Below are 19,705 nucleotides of genomic sequence, written 5' to 3'. Positions count from 1 at the left end.
TCGAGCTGAGCATGTCGATAGCTGTGCCATCTTATGCTGATATTGCTACTGCTAATTACAGCTCTAGGAATTGCTGTAATTAAATTTATGGTAAATTCTAAACAAATGAACTTTTGATACTCTTTAGATGGTAATATAAGCCAAAACAAGAGACAGTTTTGACCTGTGTGAACCTGTTTCATTATACAACATTTTAATTGATAGCCTGTACAGCTTTGAAACATACATTTTAAAAACATCTTCATTGAATGACATAACTCTTCCCTCCCAGCAGGTGTAAGACTGAGGCTGGGTTACTTCTCAAAGTCACAGTGTTTGATTTTTTGTTGGCGTGATAGTGTAATTTAGTTGGATGCCAGGATCTAAGTAGTAATAAAGAGAAATGCTTTCGAACAGGCTCTTGGAACTCAAATAGAAAAACTGAGTTTGACGTTCGTAAAGGAACTGAACTGAGCTCAATTTTTTGGCCTCCCTGAAGAAATATGGAGAAGCCGCTATAATTCTCCCTAGAATTAAATCAGAAAGGTGGCTTTTGGTGCTCCGCCTTAGGATTTTATAACAATGTATAATTTTTATTGACCCATCTGGTTTTTGGTTGGCTGGTTTGGTTTTTCTTTCTTTGTTTTAGTCAGTGTGTGAAGAAAATGTGATGGGAATATGTTTGTTCATTTGGTTTTGTTTGGAGATTATCCATCAGTCTCTGCCGATAATGTAATTCATTAAGAGTAAACTGGACATGTATGACTGTGCTGAGTCAAAAATGGCCAATTAGAGTTTGGTTTGAGTTTTTATAGTATACCCTAATCTAACTAACCCGTTGCTGTCAAGTTCATTCTTACTTATTAGCAACTCTGTAGGACAGAATAGAACTGCTCCACAGGGTTTCCAAGGAGTGGCTGGTGGATTCAAACTTCCGTCCTTTTGGTTAGCAGCTGAGCTCTTATCCACTGCGCCACCAATATATCCTGATACTGTGGAAATAGCAGATATTTCCCCTTTTTAATGTATCTTTGTAAAGTACCAACAGTTCAATCTTCAGGATCTAGCAGCTAACTTTTTTGATGCATTCTTTCCTTTTCTTTCTATATACAATTTTTTTGTATAATTTTCATGTGTCACAAAATACTCTTTTTCTTCTGGGTTTTTTTTTTTTCCCCCAACCATGTTAAAGCCATCCTTAGCTCACAGACCAACCCCTGTTCTGTATAATCACTGGCACTAAAGATAGAAACAGAGATTCAGGAACTTATATTCTTAGAAGAGGGGGGCTGTGCCACTGGTTGAAGGTTAGGACTCTTGAAGAAAAACAGTGTCCTGGCCCCTACTGGGTGAAACCACACAGCCCTGCAGATTCCTGTCACTGCACAGCTGGTCTGTGATCTTGGCTGAGTGCTCAGTGCTGCCTGGTAGTCCTCCCCCTCTCAGCTGTCTCATGCCTCCATGGAGGCTGTGAGATGCTCTCTTCTCCTCAAAACTGCACCCCCGTTCACCACCCCGACCCCTCATTTTATACCCCAAGCATGTGGCCTTGCCCATTATCTCACTGAGAAAACAGAAGCCATCAAGCAGAAATTCCACCTCCTGCCTCCAAACCAGTAAGCTTAACCACAGGTGAACCCGTTCTTTTACCTGCCCTCCTATGAAAACGGAAGGAGGTGTCACCTTGAAGCCGTGGTGTTAGGTCCGTAATAATAAATATATCCTATCTTGTCAACATGGTCTCATCTGCCTGCTCTTCCAGGAATTTCTCATAAATCCCAACTTGCTGATTGGCACCGTTTTTTGTTTTTCAGCTTTGTTGTGAGTTTATTTAGTGTGTTTTTTCTGAAGATAAATCTTTCTTTTTCCACTTGCTTAAAACTCTTTCGCTAACAACTGACTCCCCTTTACCCTCAGGAAAATGGCCAACAAAGCCTATCATTTTTGCGTATCGTTCCGCCCTCACTCTCACCCCAGCTTGAACTGTGTTCCTTTCCCTAAATGTGCAAAGCTTTAACATGCTTAGAAATATGCCACCTGGGGGCACTTTTCCTTCCCCAAGCCAGCCAGCATCCTTGGGCCTTCTGCTTAAATAGGACCTCTTCCTCAAGCCTGGGTCAGATCTCCACGCTGAATTAGAATTTGCTTCTCTGTAACCCCAGCTCTCACGAAAGCTCACAGGCCAGAAAATGAGCCTGAATTCTTGCCCCTAGAATGGACCTTAGTGTTTGGGAGACACCTCATACCATGAGCATTAGTTGGGTAGATTTCCTCATGTCCTTTTTTATGTTGAAATCATCATTTTAGTCCCTCTATTAACAGCTTGAAGGAGCCCTAGTGGCGCACTGGTAACGTGCTCACCTGCTAACCAAAAGGTCGGCAATTCAAAACTGCCAGCCGCTCCCCAGGAGAGAGAGATGGCATTCAGCTTCCGTAGAGATTAGAGAGAGATGGCATTCGGCTTCCGTAGAGATTACAGGCTTGGAAACCCTATGGGGCAGTTCTACTCTGTACTATAGGGTCACTGTGAGTTGGACTCGGCACGATGGCAGTGGGTTTGGTTTTTTGGTTTTAACAGCTTCTGGTTGGTGGTTGGCTTCCATGATATGTGAAGGTTGTGCTTACTTCTCCCAACCTGATTAGATTCCCTGTCGTCTCCAGCAGAAGCAGGAGACTTAGAGAGCCAGGTTGTGAGAAGCAGCCTCATCCCCTTTGAGCTAGAACCACCTTCTCCAGGCCCCAGAACTTCTCCCTGCTAGGTTTTTTTAGGGTAAGGGTCTGGGGTCCAATTAAAATATCAGACAATCTCCAGTATGCAGTGCAGACAATCCATAAAGAAAGGAGTAGTTTCATGCTTTGGAACTAAATGTTGGCGGTATTCAGAAATGGGGGCGGGTGAGGGTTAATCTTGGGTTCTTTCCAGAAGTTGAGCCTCCAGGATAAGAGAGTCAGGAAGAGAAGTTTTTTTATTTGTGTGTTTGTTGAATTTCCTTGACAGAGAGGCGAGGGAGAAACACGGGAAAACCCCATGCTGTTCTCCTGCACTGTTCATTTAACTCTTGTTTTTAAAAGTATTTTGAGTTTGTCATAAAAGTTTGAAAAACATTTGTGGCTTTTATTTTCTAAGTGTTTTTCTCCCATACAGGAACTTTGCACTGATGGCGACTAATTTGTGTGTTCTTTTTTTTTCTTTTTTCTTTTTGCATGCTGTCCCCTGTGTTGGAACTCTCAATAGAGAGTAAGTTGGTTCAATATTTGTTGGAAACCTAACTTTACTGCATGACTGTGAAATTAACCCTTTTTCTCTGTTTTCTCTCCCAGAGAGTTCATGCAGTGTTGGACCCTTGCAATCCACGAAACGCTATTTGCAGTTACGCAAACTGCCATTCTGTTTGGAGATGTGCTTTTTTAATCTACTAATTAATCTAATTTGATTACGTTCTTCTGTTCTGTATTTGATGACTGGCACACCTAAGATATAGGAGAGTTTAAGAAAAGGCTGCCCCAATTGTAATAGCTCAAACATTTTGATTCTTTTCCACTAAGTGCAGTTGTGAGATAAGCAGAATTAAAAAGTGACTTCACTGAGGGTTACTTACTTTAAAAAACATTTCCTGGGTTTACAATTGTTTAAAAAATTAGCCAGCTCCTGACCTTCCCATATACTTTTTCTAATATTGTACTAATGTCATCCCATAAAAGCAAATGGCAGTTTACAGAGCAGTGATGCTTAATTTTCTGTTCCGAAAGAAAGCTTTTATCGCTGGTATTATATCAGCGTATAAGGAAATGGGAGAAGAGCAACATCGGACAGCAGACGTTTTGTGGTAGAGCAATCAAATGAGAAATTTTGCGTGAAATTTCTAACGTATAGTTTGAAGATATATGTACACACAATAAAGACTTAATGTAAATACATGAAGTTATTTAGTAGTTACCGTTGACAAGCTGTAAGGTTTTTCTTTAAACAACAGTACAATCCTATATGTGGTGTACTGTAAACAGCATGCCAACATTTTTTTTAACCCTGTGTATTCACATTATATCTAACCAAAAGGATTTTCTATTTAGAGAGGCTTTCTTGAAGGAAATAGTAGTTCAGATATTGACAGGGACATAAGCTTTAGAGATGTCAACGTGAAAAGAAAGGGCCTCCTGGAATGGCTGGCATAAGCCCAGAGAAAGGAGCTGGGAGATGCCAGAAAGTTTATAGGAAATAGAAGTTAAACTTGGCTGAAGTGAAGGGAAATAGCTGTACCTCTTCCCTCACATTGAGGAGAAAGGATTGGCTGCCAGTTACAGGGCAAATGACACTACTTAAAAGGAAATCCTTACTTTTTTTTTTTTTTTTTAAGAATTTTCCCCTACTCATCCATTGAACGGCTTTCTGTTGAGTCCTCGGCCGCTGATAGCTTAGAGCTTGGTTCTGATTGGGTGGGAGTAAGAGAACCTGCATTATGAGTGTTCATTGTGTTGAAGCAGGCTCTACCTGGGGCCCAGAAAGTAGTAGAACCTTGAAAGTATTCATAGTTTTTACTTTTACTAATACAGAGGTTCTCAAGCAGGTTGCTAATGTGTATTTTTTACTTTCTAACTCAGATTCAAATGTTAAAACTTGGTTATAATTCCGATAGAGAAAATCCTCCATTTCTAACATAGGAGGAAGAAATGGAGTCCGTGTATAATTGTATAAAGGAAATTCAAGAAATAACACACACATTGAGAGCAAAACTCTTTTAATTCACAAATTAGTTTTAAGATTATTAACTACCATGTTTTTACACAAATAACGCGCACCTTGTACATTTGGGAGGACGTGGTTGGCCAACAGACGTAGAAAGTGTGCGTTATTTGCATAAAGTATGATACTTTAAAAAACGTGTTTTTATAATCAATTGTGATTATAATTTATCTCATAATGCAGCATAACTAACATTGTCTTAAAGCAGTTATTTGTCTAGAAGTAAATTTTCCAGTATGGTGTTGAATTTCTTATAAAGTGTCATACCCTCAAGGTTCACTTACTGACAAGTATTTTAATGAAATGTGTCACTTATGAATAATAGTCTCCCTTCATGTTTTAATAAAATGTTTTAAGCTAGTAGAACCAAATATAAAACCCATCAACAGAAATGGAGACTAATAGCATGCCCTCTAGGACTTTTTTAAAATCATTAACATTTAGATACAGACTTTTATCCCACATTTAAGATTACTTTTGGGGCAGTTTTAGTAAATAATGTATCTCAAACCAAAAAAATATGTGACAACAGCCCATTATGTCATAGGAAGTTTATACTCTAAGGTAGCTGTCAGCAGAGCCATCCTCTCATTTGCCCCATGCCACTCTTCCAAAGCTGCGGGCCGGTGAGACGATAGTTCCTTTCCCTAAATTTCAGAGAAAATAGAATTCAAGTTTAAGCTGTGGCATCATTGACAACGTTAGGTGTGCCAGCCATTATGGCCAAAGTTTCTTTACCAAGTGATGCTGCATGGAATAGCTAATTGTCGAACTTCAGCAGAAGTCGGATTACGTTTGATGCACTCTTGTATCACAGAGTCCAAAGAAAAGCAAGAGAGATTATTTCCCGCTTGGCTGCCAATCGCTGTGCCTCTGATACCTGTATTCCTTTCCATTGCAGTTTTGAACTGAGCATAGAGGTCAATATTTCCTCCTTTTTCTCCTCCCTTCCCCCCTCTTGCCCTCCCCTGTCCCCTCTTATCAACTGTAGGTGTTCAGCATGTTTTTGGAGACTCTGGTGGACTTCATACAAGTCCACAAGGATGATCTTCAAGACTGGTTGTTTGTATTGCTGACGCAGCTACTAAAAAAAATGGGTGCTGATTTGCTTGGATCTGTTCAGGCAAAAGTTCAGAAAGCCCTTGATGTTACAAGGTAATGTTTTTCTTCATGTGTTTCAAGTTTACCTGATGGCAATCAGAAATAGTTCCTTCCTATGTTAAAAGCAGAGATTTCTGAGTCCTTAAAACAATCGAGACTGCAGGGGCTCCGTTTGAAATGCCCATTCACATGCACACGTGACGCAGCGTTGGCCCATTGGTAAAACACTGCACTGCTTGGTCAAAGTTTGGTTAACATCACTTGAGTAATTCACGTTAGTATTTTATTTTCATTAAAATATACCTGCAAAGTAGAGTTGAAGGTTTTATTCAACCTAATGTAAAAATATGTATATTTCCTAGGTGTAAGAAGAATATTTGATTATGCATTTAAATATTCAAAGAGTTTTTAAAAAGATTTTGAACCACTGATGTACTTCTGCTTTCTTCTGTAGATTGCTCACATGACTTATTTAAAATACCATTTACAAAGTTGAAGTGAGTCTAGAATTCAGACTGTAGGTGTAGGGAAACATCTCTGACAATGTTGAACTTTTTATTGAGTACATCTTTCTGTAGTTGAGGTAAGATAGACTATTATTTACTGTAGTGTTGCTTTTTGATCCCATACTGGGTATAAACTCCATGTTTGTATTCTCCTGGGCATAGCTTTTATTGGGTACTGTATCAGATAGACTATACCACATGCTGAAACTACTGTGTGGGTGCTTTTTCCCTGACAGTGTGTTTTGGTGTTAAGCATAGTCTGCTGCTGTTAAGTTTGCTAAAGGCTCGCTTGCTGACTTTTTTGTTTTGTTTCATTCTTTTCTTATTTCAGAGAGTCTTTTCCAAATGATCTTCAATTCAATATCCTAATGAGATTTACAGTTGACCAGACCCAAACACCAAGCCTCAAGGTAAAAATTGGAAGTCTTTTGAAAACTTTGTAAGGAATCAAAGTATTTTATTAATATAGTTATGTTGATATTTACATTTCTGCTACACGAGAAGCTGTTCAATCAGTGGATTTTGTTTTTATGAACTTTCAGACGTTCAAGCCAGCACTTCGGGACCAGCTTCACTCTTTTTGGAGCTCCAAGGTTTTTTGGTTTTACTTTAATCTGCATTATTTTCTTTTCTTAACTCTCTTTACAAACTCTGCGGTGTTTCAGATACTGTTCTTATGCATCTGTATTCAATTACTAACATTCGTAAGACTTTTAAGCATGCAGATATCTGATTTCAAATGTTATTCAAATGCTAGACTGTCCTTTGGAGAGGCTTACTGGGGATACCCATTTAGAAGGCATCACTTTGAGTATGGCCGTCTAACCCTAAGCTGGTAGTGCACACTTGCTCTATGAAGCCTCATCTAATTTTATGTTTGTGATTTCCCAATACTTTTTTTTTCTCTTTTAATTTTAGGAATTTTAATAGTGACTTTGGGCCGACTGTTAGTTTTGCCTACGTATTTATTAAGGAAAGTTTTTAAGTTTAATCTTGGTTCACTTCTCTAATTTTCTATAACCAAGATAAGAAATAGTTTTTGCAGTGGAATGTTTCTGATGTGTGCATAAGGTTTTGAATGAGGATTAACCTTCTCAGTCATTTTTTTTTGCACACATTTTCCAGTTAATTTATGATTAAAAATAATTATAAATTTAAGATAAAAGGAAAAAATAAGGTAAAAGATAAGCCCAAGTTCTTTACCAAAGAATTCATGCGAATCATATACAAGATCTTTCTTAGTGAGTTTTAAATGAGATTAAAGTCAGGGAAATAACAAGCATGTGTGCATATACAAGCCTTTTATTTCTCTGCACTCTTCTGCACGAAATACATTTGCACAAGCATTACTCCCCAGGATTGATTTTCCCTTGGTGTCTGAATATGATTATGCCTCAAAATTACAATTATATTTCTTGACCAGGGTTGTCTTACATTCAGCTTGTTGTTGTCACAGAGCTGCTTTGTGAAAGGGGTTTTGAAAAGTGACTATTTGGATTTTGAAAAGTGATTTACAGAAGAATTTACTTGGTATTATTGATAAATATTTGTTGAGCTCTGTTTATGTCCAAGACATTGGGCTAGGCATTCCCAGGAATGCAAAACTCATCATTACGTATCGTTATCGTCAATAATATATGATAAATTGTAAATTGCTTTAGGAGTGATGATGTTGGTACTGTCAAGTGCTGCTGAAAATGTGTGTAGAGGTGTTTCATGGGCCGGGGGAAGTGGAGGTCTAAACCAACTAAGAACTAAGGCTGCAGGGTGAGTTGAGGGAGAGAATGAAGTTGCCGACAGCCCAAGAGAAAGACAGTCAAAGGCAAGAGTAAAATGGGAAACAGGCAAATTAAAATTAGCTTTCCTTTTGGAAAACCTTATGGGGAGACCAGAATCACAGATTATTTCTGTAATATCCTAAAACAAACAAACACACACACAACGTATATATACACATAAGCACACACATATATACATCCATAAAAACACATTTGTACACTAGCAAATTTGCAGGGGAAGATTGCTCTTCAATTGATATTTTACAGAAATAGAGAGGACGTTATCTTGGACCCATACCTTATACCAAAAGCAAATGTAAATTTCAGATGGGTGGCAGAAGTATTAAAAACTTAACATGTAGAAAAACAGGTAACTTGAGTATGAGATCTGGAAAAATTTTTTATTAAAAATGATGAATCTTTCATATAAAATATAGATGTCTGTATAAAATTTCAAGTCTCTTAAAGAGTATCATGTGATTAAATGTCAGAAGATGTTGCCCGATGAGGGTCCATGCGCCGGAGCAGTCAAGCCAACAAAACGTACTCCAAGTCAGAGAGAGAAAGTTTATTTAGGAGGTGGCACCAACGACAATCCGACAGCAATGCAGACTGTCTTTGTGGAGTCCTGAAAGGCAGTTTTACCTTAGGGCTTATATATGATTTTTACAAGGGTTAGATGTGTCTTTGTAGCCCACAGATGGCATGTTCAGATGAGTTATTCATTACAAGATAATTACAAGAGACTCCTTATCAGGCTAAAGATATACGTGCCAGACATCTGGGCTCTACTCTCCAGGTGGAGAGTCCTAAGTCACAGGTGGCCAGAGAAAACAAAACAAAGTCATTAGCATCAGATCAAAACAAAGTCATTAGCAAAGGTATGCAGAAAGGAGAAGGCAGGCAGAGGAGGGGAAAAAAACTTAGAGATTCATCATGACACTAGTTATGTCACACTCTCAATTGCCCGTTTTGAAAAAGAGCAAACACGCTGGGGAGTATTAGAGTCATGGAAAAGAGGCAGTGGACTAGGGGGACATGGCAATACCAAGGACCTTATTTGAATTAGTAATATTTTAAAAATAAAGAGTAGAGTTTTTGTTGACCTCTTTTTTGGGGTTTCATAATTATGTTGAAAAATTACACAGCTTATAGCAACTGTTTTTTTTTTCCTTCTTTGACAAAGAGTACGTGTTTACCTTATTAAATCTGTAGATATGTTTAACCTTGTATAATGTCCTACTAAAATACAAACTTTCAAATGATTATATGTATATTTTGGTCATTTTGCCTGTGGGTATAGTAAACACACCTATTCTGTGAAACCCTTTCAAAACCGCATGCCCCTCTGCATTTCCAAGACGCTGCATTAATTGAATCTCACACAGCGCAAATAAATACATTCAGTTATTGATTATGACAGATCAAAAACAAAATATATTGATGTTCATTTTTGGATTTAATATAGTCACCTTTCAGCTATTCCCACTTACAAAAGGTGACATGGCTTCAAGAATTTAGAATATTATGTGCTACGTAATTTAATTGGAGCTGCCTTTTTTGTGTGTGTGTGTGTGTGCTGCTACAAGCTCACCTGCAGTCTCTTTCCCTATTCACTGCACATTTCACCAGGGTGACTGATAGGTTAACCCTTGGTTTTTTCAGTATATTTCTTAAAACTTTACTTCTTAAAATTTATTCCTTATGAAATGAAGATTGTAATTTAATCCATTCTGTCTTTTTCTTGGGGGGAAAAAAAGGGTATTAACTAGAATTAGGAGGTGAAAACATAGAAGACTCAGGACCTTATTTTAATAGTTTACTTCCTGCATGTTAACTTGACACATTTCTTTATTTAGAACAAGTTAGAAACATGACCTTAAGATCAATAATAAAGGAAAAAAGAACATAGAAAAACTGATTACCTTAATCTTCAGCAATATTTTTTCAAATTGCTGTCTTAATCATTTTTCTAAGTTAGCAAATCACTTAATCTTAATCATTTTTCTAAGTTAGCAAATCACTTAATCGGTGCTTAACGTCATGTATGTGCAAGGACCATACGCTATGCCAGGTGCCATTTCTAAAGTGAAGAGGTAGAATCTAAGAGAACTATTATCTAGAAATCCTAGAAAGTTGAATGATGTAACTTTAAGGCAATGCTTCTCACCCTTTTTTCTGCCCCAGCGTTCCTGAGAGAAGGGAGGGAATTTAATGGGTGGCTTCCTGTAAGGGTGATAAGTCTGAGTATGAGAAAAACAGCCCCACTCCCTGCTGATTCTGAGTCCTGCTTGCCGCACCACCACTGCCCTGCCGTACACACACACACACACACACACGCATGCACCATACACACACACGCATGCACATGGACACACACATCAAGGATTCACGGGAGAGTAGCGAGACTCTTTTTAAACCCACACAGCATAACTCTTTTATACAAATAAGTATTGCCTTTTCTTCAGTGACTCTTGTTTAAAACATTTTTGTGACAACTCTTTGGGAAGGCAGTCACAACAGTGATAGACTTCTAAAGGAAACCAATCTCACTGTATGACTCTAACCCACGTTTGACAAAAAAAACCCTATGTTGCCCACCTTGATTACCCACTGGATTTACCACACTTTATTTTCAAAATACTTTGGATTGGCTCCCCAAAAGCCAGTTTCACTCAGTTGACAAAGACTGGCTCCCGTTAAGGCTAAACAAAAGAGTCAGCCACGAGTTCTGAAGGCAGACTCAAGGAGAAGTTTATAGTCTTGGAGGAGTGAGTCTTTAGCAATTGTTCAGACTCGGGGAATGAAATGCCTGGGACTTAAAAGTTCTGATGTGTTTGAAAAATGAAAATTATCCACATTATCACATACCTGGTACCTCGGGTAGGTAGGTGGTTGTGTAACTTTTGTTGTTGATGTCTTTTCATTTTCATTTGCCAAGGAATAATCACCTAATTCTCCAGTGTCCCCCATTGACTATTTGGCGCCATTCTCTCATTGTGCGCTTACCTCTGCAGGTGAAGGTTGCTATCCTTAAATACATAGAAACTCTGGCCAAACAGATGGACCCAGGAGATTTTGTAAATTCCAGTGAAACTCGCCTGGCAGTGTCTCGGGTCATTACTTGGACAACAGAACCCAAAAGTTCTGATGTTCGGAAGGTAGGTTTTAATATAAGGTTTGGAAGATGAATTGGAAAAGCAAGTAAATTATTTTGGATTGTCAGTAAAGGAAGCTAATATTTTCAGCACATTACCTGTTTTGTTTTTTTTTTTTATGAAGAGCACAATCTATGGGTTTTTTTCCTGTTCTTCACCAGTTGTTGTTGCTGTTAGGTACCATCCATTTCTAGCTTGTTCATTTTATCTATTGAGCTATTAATAATTTTAGGTATTATGTATCTGTTTATCAATCAGTTATTCTATCTCAGTAAGTGAAGACTTAGCTTTCCCATATCACTTCCACATTCTTTCCTGTCTCCCTCCCCATGACCTTCAAAATAGTTATCAATTGTTGGTAATAAGTAAAAAGGATTTACGTTTTGGGTGTGCAGGTTTTTACTCCTCTCCCAAGTGGTTTACCACTACCTCCTCCTCATGGAAACTTCATTTGTTCCGAAGTTCTTTGTTTGTCTTGCTTTTCATTTGCCTGGTTGTCCTCTAGCATTCAGGATTACTGTTGCGAGGTGTAATGCCATGCTGATTTCCTTTCTTGTCTATGTGATCTTTTTCTTTCATGGAAACCTTTAGGGTCCTCCTTTGTATCACTAGTATTCTGACGTTTTGCAATGATGTGCTTTGGTGTGGCCCTTTTTTATTCATGGTACCAAACACTGGATGAGCGATTTCAGATAGAAACTCAGTGTCCTTCAGTTCCCGGAAATATCTTTGTATTATTTCCTTGATGATAGCTTCCTCTTTCTATTCTCTTTTCTCTTATTTGAACTATTATTAGTTGGATATTATGTCTCCTGAGTGTTGCTTCTCAATTTTCTTATTTTTTTTCACCTTCTAATTTTTTTCCCCTCTGGAAGATATTTTGAGAGAGAGTGTGTGTGTGAGTGTGTATGTGTGTCTCCACCACCTCTGTGTCCTTTTTTCCCTTTTGTTTGTTTTGATCTTTTACCTGTTTCAGGACTTATTTAAATATTTAATGATTCAGATCCTGAACTGTTTGCTCTAATTTTAGAATGCTATACCAAAGACCTAAGTGGAGACTCTGTGTGTATTTGGGGAACCTGTCAGGTGCTCGATTTGTGTGCCGGGCTCAGAATTCAGTGTCCAGAGATCCCTTTTTTGCCACTGACTGATTTCTCCAGTTTTTTGCTCGCAGAGTGTGTGAAGGCCTCAGGATCGGGCAGACGAGCTGAGGGTCCTCCCAGAGCTTGGAGACTCTCACTCATTGCCTTGTCTTGAGTCATGCTCATCATGCCTGCTCACTGTAGTACCTGATTCCCTGAGCCTGAAACTATCTCGTGTTAGACAGTAAATGTAAGCCGTTAATAGTTGAGACACAGGGGGTCACCTGACTCCACAGGGTGGGGAGAGGAGCTGGGAGTCCAACCTCTCCGCCTTTTTATAACGTTTTACTGACATATAAACTTTGGTGTGCTGGTAAGCCAGCTCTCCAAAAAGAAAAAATAATGCTAATAATCCCTCATCTGTAGTCTTTGCCAGTTTCCATGCTGTAAATACACCCGTTATGGACGATTTCAAGCTGTGGCCCACAAAATTCCTGGCTCTCATACCCAGTGCAAGCCGGCTCAAACACCGAACATGCATCCAGGAAAGAGCACAGACAGCCACTGGGGATTTTCCCAGGCAACTGTTAACCTATTCGCCTCTTTTCAGCTCTGTTCTTGCCCTCATTCTGCCAAAGTACGGGGCATGCAGCCTCCTAGGTGTCCTGCAGACTTGCTTTGTGTCAGTATATCCCCCATTTAGACACTGTAGGTTTTAACTACTCCCTCTCTGCTAGGTTAGTTAACCACTTGCCTTCGGAGTTGATTCCAGCTCATGGCAACTCCATGTACATGGCAGTGGCAGCGCTCCATTGGGTTTTCAGTGGCTGATTTTTCAGAAACCGATTGCCAGGCCTTTTTTCCAAAGCACTGCTGGGTGGACTTGAACCTCCAACCTTTTGGTTAGCAGATAAGTGCGTCAACCATTTGCACCACGCAGGGACTCTGGTAGGTTAGTCACTACCCCACTGTCTGGTTTCAGTCTTGCAAAAATTTATGATCTTCTGTTCATTGGTACTTGCTTTTCTGTTCTCTTTGTCCTTGTCAGTTTATGGTTTCTGCGTTCATTTATAGTCAGTTAAAGGGGATTTTTGGAAGAAGAGGAAATAAAAGTATGTGGTCAACCTGCTGTTTTAAACAAGACATCATCTCTTTCATTTTTGGTTTTCGATTGTTTAGCTTTAAACTAAGGAGCCCTGGTGGTACTCGGCCACTAACCAAATGTTGGTGGTTCAAACCCTCCCAGAAGGTCTGTAGGAATAAAACCTGGCAATCTGCTTCCATAAAGATTACAGCCTAGAAAACTCTATAGGTCAGCTCTGCTCTGTCACGTGGGGTCGCAACGAGTCAAAATCAACTCCATAGCACCTCACGACAGCTTTAAACTATTTCCTGTTAGACCCCTGACTGCGTGGGAATTTAGGCAGAATTCTGAATTTTATCTAAAACCCTAAATATACTTCAAGCCTTCTTTTATCTCGTGTTTTCCTTATTTTTGAGCATCGGTAAGGTAACTGTATATAGTTGGTAAACAAAATCAGTGTGTCCCTGCCCTCAGGAAGCTTACAACTCTGGGAGACTGGCCTTAAACATATATAATTGTAATTTGTGATAAGTGCTGTGACAAAAATGATCAAGGCGTCTATAAAAGAGTGACAGCACAGAATGGGCTCGGGGAAAAGCCAGGCTGTGAGCAACAGTGGGATGAGCAGAAGGACCAGGTTTGAGCTGGAAAGGAGCTTGGAGCATTTGAGTTGCTGAAAGCCAGTTATGGCTGAAGTGAGGTGGGATGGGTGAGAGTGACATCAGTTGATCTTGGCGATAAGTGGTTGCTGAAATGTCCAGGGCTTTATCAAGTGTATTAAGAAGGAGTTGAGCACTATTCCAGGTGCTATAAGAGGCCCTTGAAGAGTTTAAGCAGGAGAGTACCATGGTCTTGTTTATGTTCCGGAGACATTTCTGTGACTACCGTCAAGCAGGAAAACTGTAGAACAGCAAAATAGAAGCAGAGACCTATTAGGAGGATATTGTAGTCTAGGTAAGAAGAGAGAGAGCCCTGGTGGCACAGTGGTCAGGAGCTCGGCTGCTAACCAAAAGGTCGGCAGTTCAAATCCAGGGAACTCTACAGGCAGTTCTACCCTGTCCTGTGGGGTTGCCATGAGTCAGAATCGACTTGACGGCAGCAGGTTTGGGTTTTTTTGTCTGCTTAGGTAAGAAGACTAATATGATGGTTTTGGATGCTGAGAGAAGTAGACTAATGTGAGATAAATTAGGAAGGAGATGAGATTATGACTTGAAGGAGGAATTCACGTTTTTGGACTGATCTTTTATTTAGGCGGAGAGGGTAGAGAAATGTATCTCTGGGATAAGATCTCGCGTTAGTGTGTGAACCTACCAAGTTTTTTGTTTGTTTTATTTTGTCATTTTTGGTTGAAGTTTTGTGGATAAGACCTCCAGGTGCCCATGCAACATGCCACTAAAGACATAAAGCGGGCAGCTGGATGTTGTATCTGGAGCTCCAAGAACAGGTTAGAGTCGGAGTTACAAAGCTGATGTCGTAGGCACGGAAATGAGAGAAGGTCCAGACAGAAAAGAGGGCTTAGTCCAGTGGTGCTGGAGTTGGCTTATAGCAGGTTGTGAGACAGTTATGCCTTTTTCTTCTCAGCTCTGTGTTCAGTGACATTACATTGGTAGGGTGAGGTTGGCAATGACGGGAGTATTTACACCATGAATGTTGGTAAATGCTACAAGTCGGGCCTTTTTCTTTTTCTCGGAGAACCAGTTAAATATTTACCAGCGCACCAGTGGTTTAGTTTCAGGCCCTGAGGCATTTCCAGCGTATGGGTCATGCAGAAGAGTAGAATTATACAGATTCAGACAGAGCAACCAAGGAAATAGGAGGAAAAATCAGGATAATGTGGAGTCAGGAAGCCAAATAAAGTCTTTTAAGAAAGAGAAAACGAATGGCCAACTATTTTGAATGCTGCTGAGAGGTCAGGTAAGATGAGAAATTATAAACCTATAAACGTAGGTTTGAAAGTGTTAATATGAAAAACAACCCAAGTAAAACATTAATAAGTCAAATCCAACAGCATAATAATCAGTTTGCCAAATTAGCAGAATAAAGAAAACAAACTGATTCTCTCAATAGATAGCAAAAAATATTTTTAAAAAAATTCATCACACTTGATTAGATTAGTAATAAAAATACTTTAAAAAAAAAGCAAATAATAAATAAGATAATTATTAACTCCAAGTGGGGAGGGGGTTGCACAGAAAAAGAAAGTTACCATAGATTCTATATGACTTAGTGGTGAATAGGGTTTATATAGATGCATTAATGTAAATACTGAATAAAAATTAATCAAATTGCCATATAATTATATTGGGAGTATGAGTAGGTATATGAAAAGTGTATGGGTGTGGCTGAAACAGGGAAGATCAAACAGCGAAATCCGTATTTTTCATAGTAGGAAGTAGACCCCAGAATTTAAAAATCAAGAAATAGCAATATAAAATGCAGAGCAGAATTTCAAATTCTCATAGGATCCAGATTTTCTGGAGTCATGGAGGCTGGATGAAGCCCAGAAACTATTGCCCTGAGGTAATCTTTAAATTGTAAGCCAAAAATATCCCCTATAGTCTTCTTAAAACCAAACAGTGGTTTATTTTAATTAGTAAAGAATGTCTGCCTTGAGCATTGTGCTCTTTTAAGATCAATCTACATGGGATCAAATTGACGATAGAAACTGGAAAGATTAGATAGAAAACTTACGGGGCAGTGAGTTTATGTTAATGGGTAAGGAACAACTCAGAAAAAGAGGGGGAGAATGGTTGCACAACTCAAAGAATGTAATCAGTGTTACTGAATCGTACCTGTAGAAACTGTTGAATTGGCATGTTCTGCTGTGTATATTCCCAACGACAAAAAAATAAAATAAATTATAAAAAAAGAAAAAAGATTCATCACACTTGAAAAAAAGAAACTTAAAGACTCTTAAAGTATGGAGAGAGGGATACCTCCAGAACGTGACAAAGGAAACCTATACTCAGTATCTATAAAACCAAACCAAACCCGTTGCTGTCAAGTTGATTCCGACTCATAGTGACCCTATAGAACAGAGTAGTACTGCCCTATAGGTTTTCCAAGGAGTGCCTGGTGCATTTGAACTGCTGACCCTTTGGTTAGCAGCCGTAGCTCTTAACCACTACTCCACTGGGGTTTCCTCAGTATCTGTAGCAGCAAAATATTAGAAAGATTCCTACCAAAGTTAGGAACAAGACATGGCCGCCTAATAAAACTACTGTTCTTCAGTATTGAGTTTGAGATCATGGCCAATGTATTAAGACAAGAAAGGGAAATGAGATATAAATATTGCCAGGAAACGTTGAAATCAAGATTATATGACTGGAGAACTCAAGAGAGCCCAACTGGATAACTACCACCTGATTCAGTTAGCAAGTAGGTACAAGATTAACAGCAGGTGGAAAGATCCTAACATGGGAATGATCTTGGGATATTCCAAGAACAGGAATATGATGTGACTGGAGAAGTCATTGGGATGGTTTAAGGTACAGGGTGATACGATCTGATTCACGTTTTTGTCCAGTGACAGAACTGTACTGTTGATGGATGTGTAAGGGAGAAGAAGGTGAGAAGGGTAGGGCTGATATAGAGAGGAACCTAAAACCTAATCTATTGCAGTAGGGAATCTTTAGAAAACGTCTCACACTGATAAAGAAATAATTGTGTAAATCTTTGAATGCCTAACTATCAGAAGGAAATAAGCATTAAAAGGGGGTGTTTCTAGGGAGCTGAACAGGAGAATTAAGAATGATAAAACCTTTTCTACTGTTTGATTTTTTTCAAAATCCATATGCATGTATTACTTTGATTTAAAGACTTGAAAAAATATTTAAAAATAAATGTAAAATTTATCCAGTAGAGAAATGTGATATTAAAATAATTTTTTTTTAAGTAGAGATGAAATAACTGAGTATCCATCTGCAAAAAAATGAAATAAGACTCATACCTCACACCATGCACAAAAACAAACTCAAAATGGATCAAAGACCTAAATATAAAATCTAAAACGATAAAGATCATGGAAGAAAAAATAGGGACAAAGCTAAGAGACCTAATACATGGCATAAAAAGTATACAAAACATTACTAACAATGCACAAATACCAGAAGAGAAACTAGATAACTGGGAGCTCCTAAAAATCAAACACCTGTGCTCGTCCAAAGACTTTGCCAAAAGAGTAAAAAGACCACCTACAGACTGGGAAAAAGTTTTTAGCTATGACATTTCCAATCAGTATCTGATCTCTAAAATCTACATGGTACTGCAGAAACTCAACTGCAAAAAGACAAATAACCGAATTAAAAAATGGGCAAAAGTTATGGATAGACACTTCACTAAAGAAGACATTCAGGTAGCAAACAGATATATGAGGAAATGTTCACGATTATTAGCCGTTAGAGAAATGCAGATCAAAACTACAATGAGATTTCATCTCACTCCAACAAGGCTGGCATTAATCCAAAAAACACAAAATAATAAATGTTGAAGAGGCTGTGGAGAGACTGGAACACTTCTACACTGCTGGTGGGAATGTCAAATGGTACAACCACTTTGGAAATCGATTTGGCGCTTCCTTAAAAAGCTATAAATAGAACAACCATACAATCCATCAATCCCACTCCTTGGAATATATCCTAGAGAAATAAGAGCCTTTACATGAATAGATATATGCACACCCATGTTTATTGCAGCACTGTTTACAATAGCAAAAAGATGGAAGCAACCAAGGTGCCCATCAACGGATGAATGGATAAATTGTTATATTCACACAATGGATACTATGCATCAATAAAGAACAGTGAGGAATCTGTGAAACATTTCATAACATGGAGGAACCTGGAAGGCATTATGCTGAGAGAAATTAGTTGCAAAAGGACAAATATTGTATGAGACCACTATTATGAGAACTCGAGAAATAGCTTAAACAGAGAAGAAAATACCCTTTGATGGTTACGAGAGTGGGGAGGGAGGGAGGAAGAGGGGTATTCACTAGTTAGATGCAGGCGAGAACTGTTTTAGGTGAAGGGGAAGACAACACACAATACAGGAGAGGTCAGCACAACTGGACTAAACCAAAAGCAAAAAAGTTTCCTGAATAAACCAAACGCTTCAAAGGCCAGTGTAGAATTTAGATTTAGATCTAGAAACAATTGGGCCGACTCTAGGGGAAAATAAAGCTAAACCTACTACACTCTAAATAAGCTGTAGATGGAACAAGTTATACGTTGTTGTTGTTAGCTGCTGTCAAGTCACCACCTGACTCATGGCGACCCCAAGCACAACAGAGCGAAGTGCTGCCCAGTCTTACTCCATCGCCATGATCAGTTGTGAATCAGAGACTGTTGTTATCCGTAGGGTTTTCACCGGCTGATTTCCTGAAGTTGTTCACCAGGCCCTTCTTCCTAGTCCATCTAAATCTAGAAGCTCCCCAGAAACCTGTTCAGCACCACGGCAACACGCATGCCTCCCCTGACAGATGGGTGGGGGCCGTGCATGAGACCCAGGGGCCCTAAATCAACCCTGGGCTTTCCACATGGAAGGCAAAAATTCTGCCACTGTGCCACCGACGTCCCCTAGACTGTACCCTGTGGTTGTGTCGATTCTTACTCATAGCAACCCTAGACGACAGAGTAGAGCTTTCCCATAGGGTTTCTTAGGCCGTAATTTTTATGGCAGTTGTTCACCGGGTGTTTTCTGTCTCTGAACGCTGTGTAAGTTCCAACCTCCAACCTTTTGGTTCACAGCCAAGCACTTAACTATTGCAGCACCAAGGCTCTTTAAACTGTACGTTAACAGTGATTAATTTTCGTTTGCTCAACTTAACTTGAGGTCCTCTCAGTGGTTCCAGAAATGACACAGGATCATTCCTTCTTGTTTTAGTTATCAAAATAGCTTTATCAAGCTATTAATGTGTTAAAAGAGTACACGCCCGCACAACGTATACTTTGTTTTAGTTTTAACAAAATGGGCTCATGTCATCGCTGGTTTCAGTAATATTTTTATTTCAGCAGTGTCCTGTAGTAGTCTGTTCTTTCAGTGTAGTGTAATTTAACCATTCCTCTAGCATTGTCAGGGAGCCCTGGTGGCGCGGTAGCTAAGCACTCGGCTGCTTACCGAAAGGTCAGTGGCTCGAATCTACCAGCCGCTCTGCGGAAGAAAGATGTGGCAGTCTGCTTCCGTAAAGATTACAGCTTTGGGAACCCTGTGGGGCAGTTCTATTCCGTCCTATAGGGTCACTATGAGTCGGAATAGACTCGACAGCAGTGGGTTTTT

At 39.2% G+C, this 19,705-nt stretch overlaps 1 protein-coding gene across 16 annotated transcripts in view; it reads left to right on the top strand.

The window, feature by feature from the left end:
• CLASP2 (cytoplasmic linker associated protein 2) overlaps window positions 1-19,705 on the top strand; it is a 186,655-nt gene that overhangs the window by 131,231 nt on the left and 35,719 nt on the right. For 8 of the 16 annotated variants that reach the window (XM_064277439.1, XM_064277437.1, XM_064277438.1 and 5 more), the window contains 4 exons: window positions 5,712-5,875; window positions 6,659-6,737; window positions 6,870-6,920; window positions 11,123-11,266. In XM_064277439.1, the coding sequence (XP_064133509.1) occupies window positions 5,712-5,875; window positions 6,659-6,737; window positions 6,870-6,920; window positions 11,123-11,266 (438 nt within the window). The remainder of the gene's footprint in view (window positions 1-5,711; window positions 5,876-6,658; window positions 6,738-6,869; window positions 6,921-11,122; window positions 11,267-19,705) is intronic. The other 8 variants (XM_064277442.1, XM_064277447.1, XM_064277441.1 and 5 more) reach the window with 1 other exon arrangement.

Source organism: Loxodonta africana, chromosome 27 (genome assembly GCF_030014295.1).
Source record: "Loxodonta africana isolate mLoxAfr1 chromosome 27, mLoxAfr1.hap2, whole genome shotgun sequence".
Lineage (NCBI taxonomy): Eukaryota > Metazoa > Chordata > Mammalia > Proboscidea > Elephantidae > Loxodonta > Loxodonta africana.
Note: the sequence above shows the minus strand (reverse complement) of the source record. Positions and strands in the feature narration are given on the sequence as shown.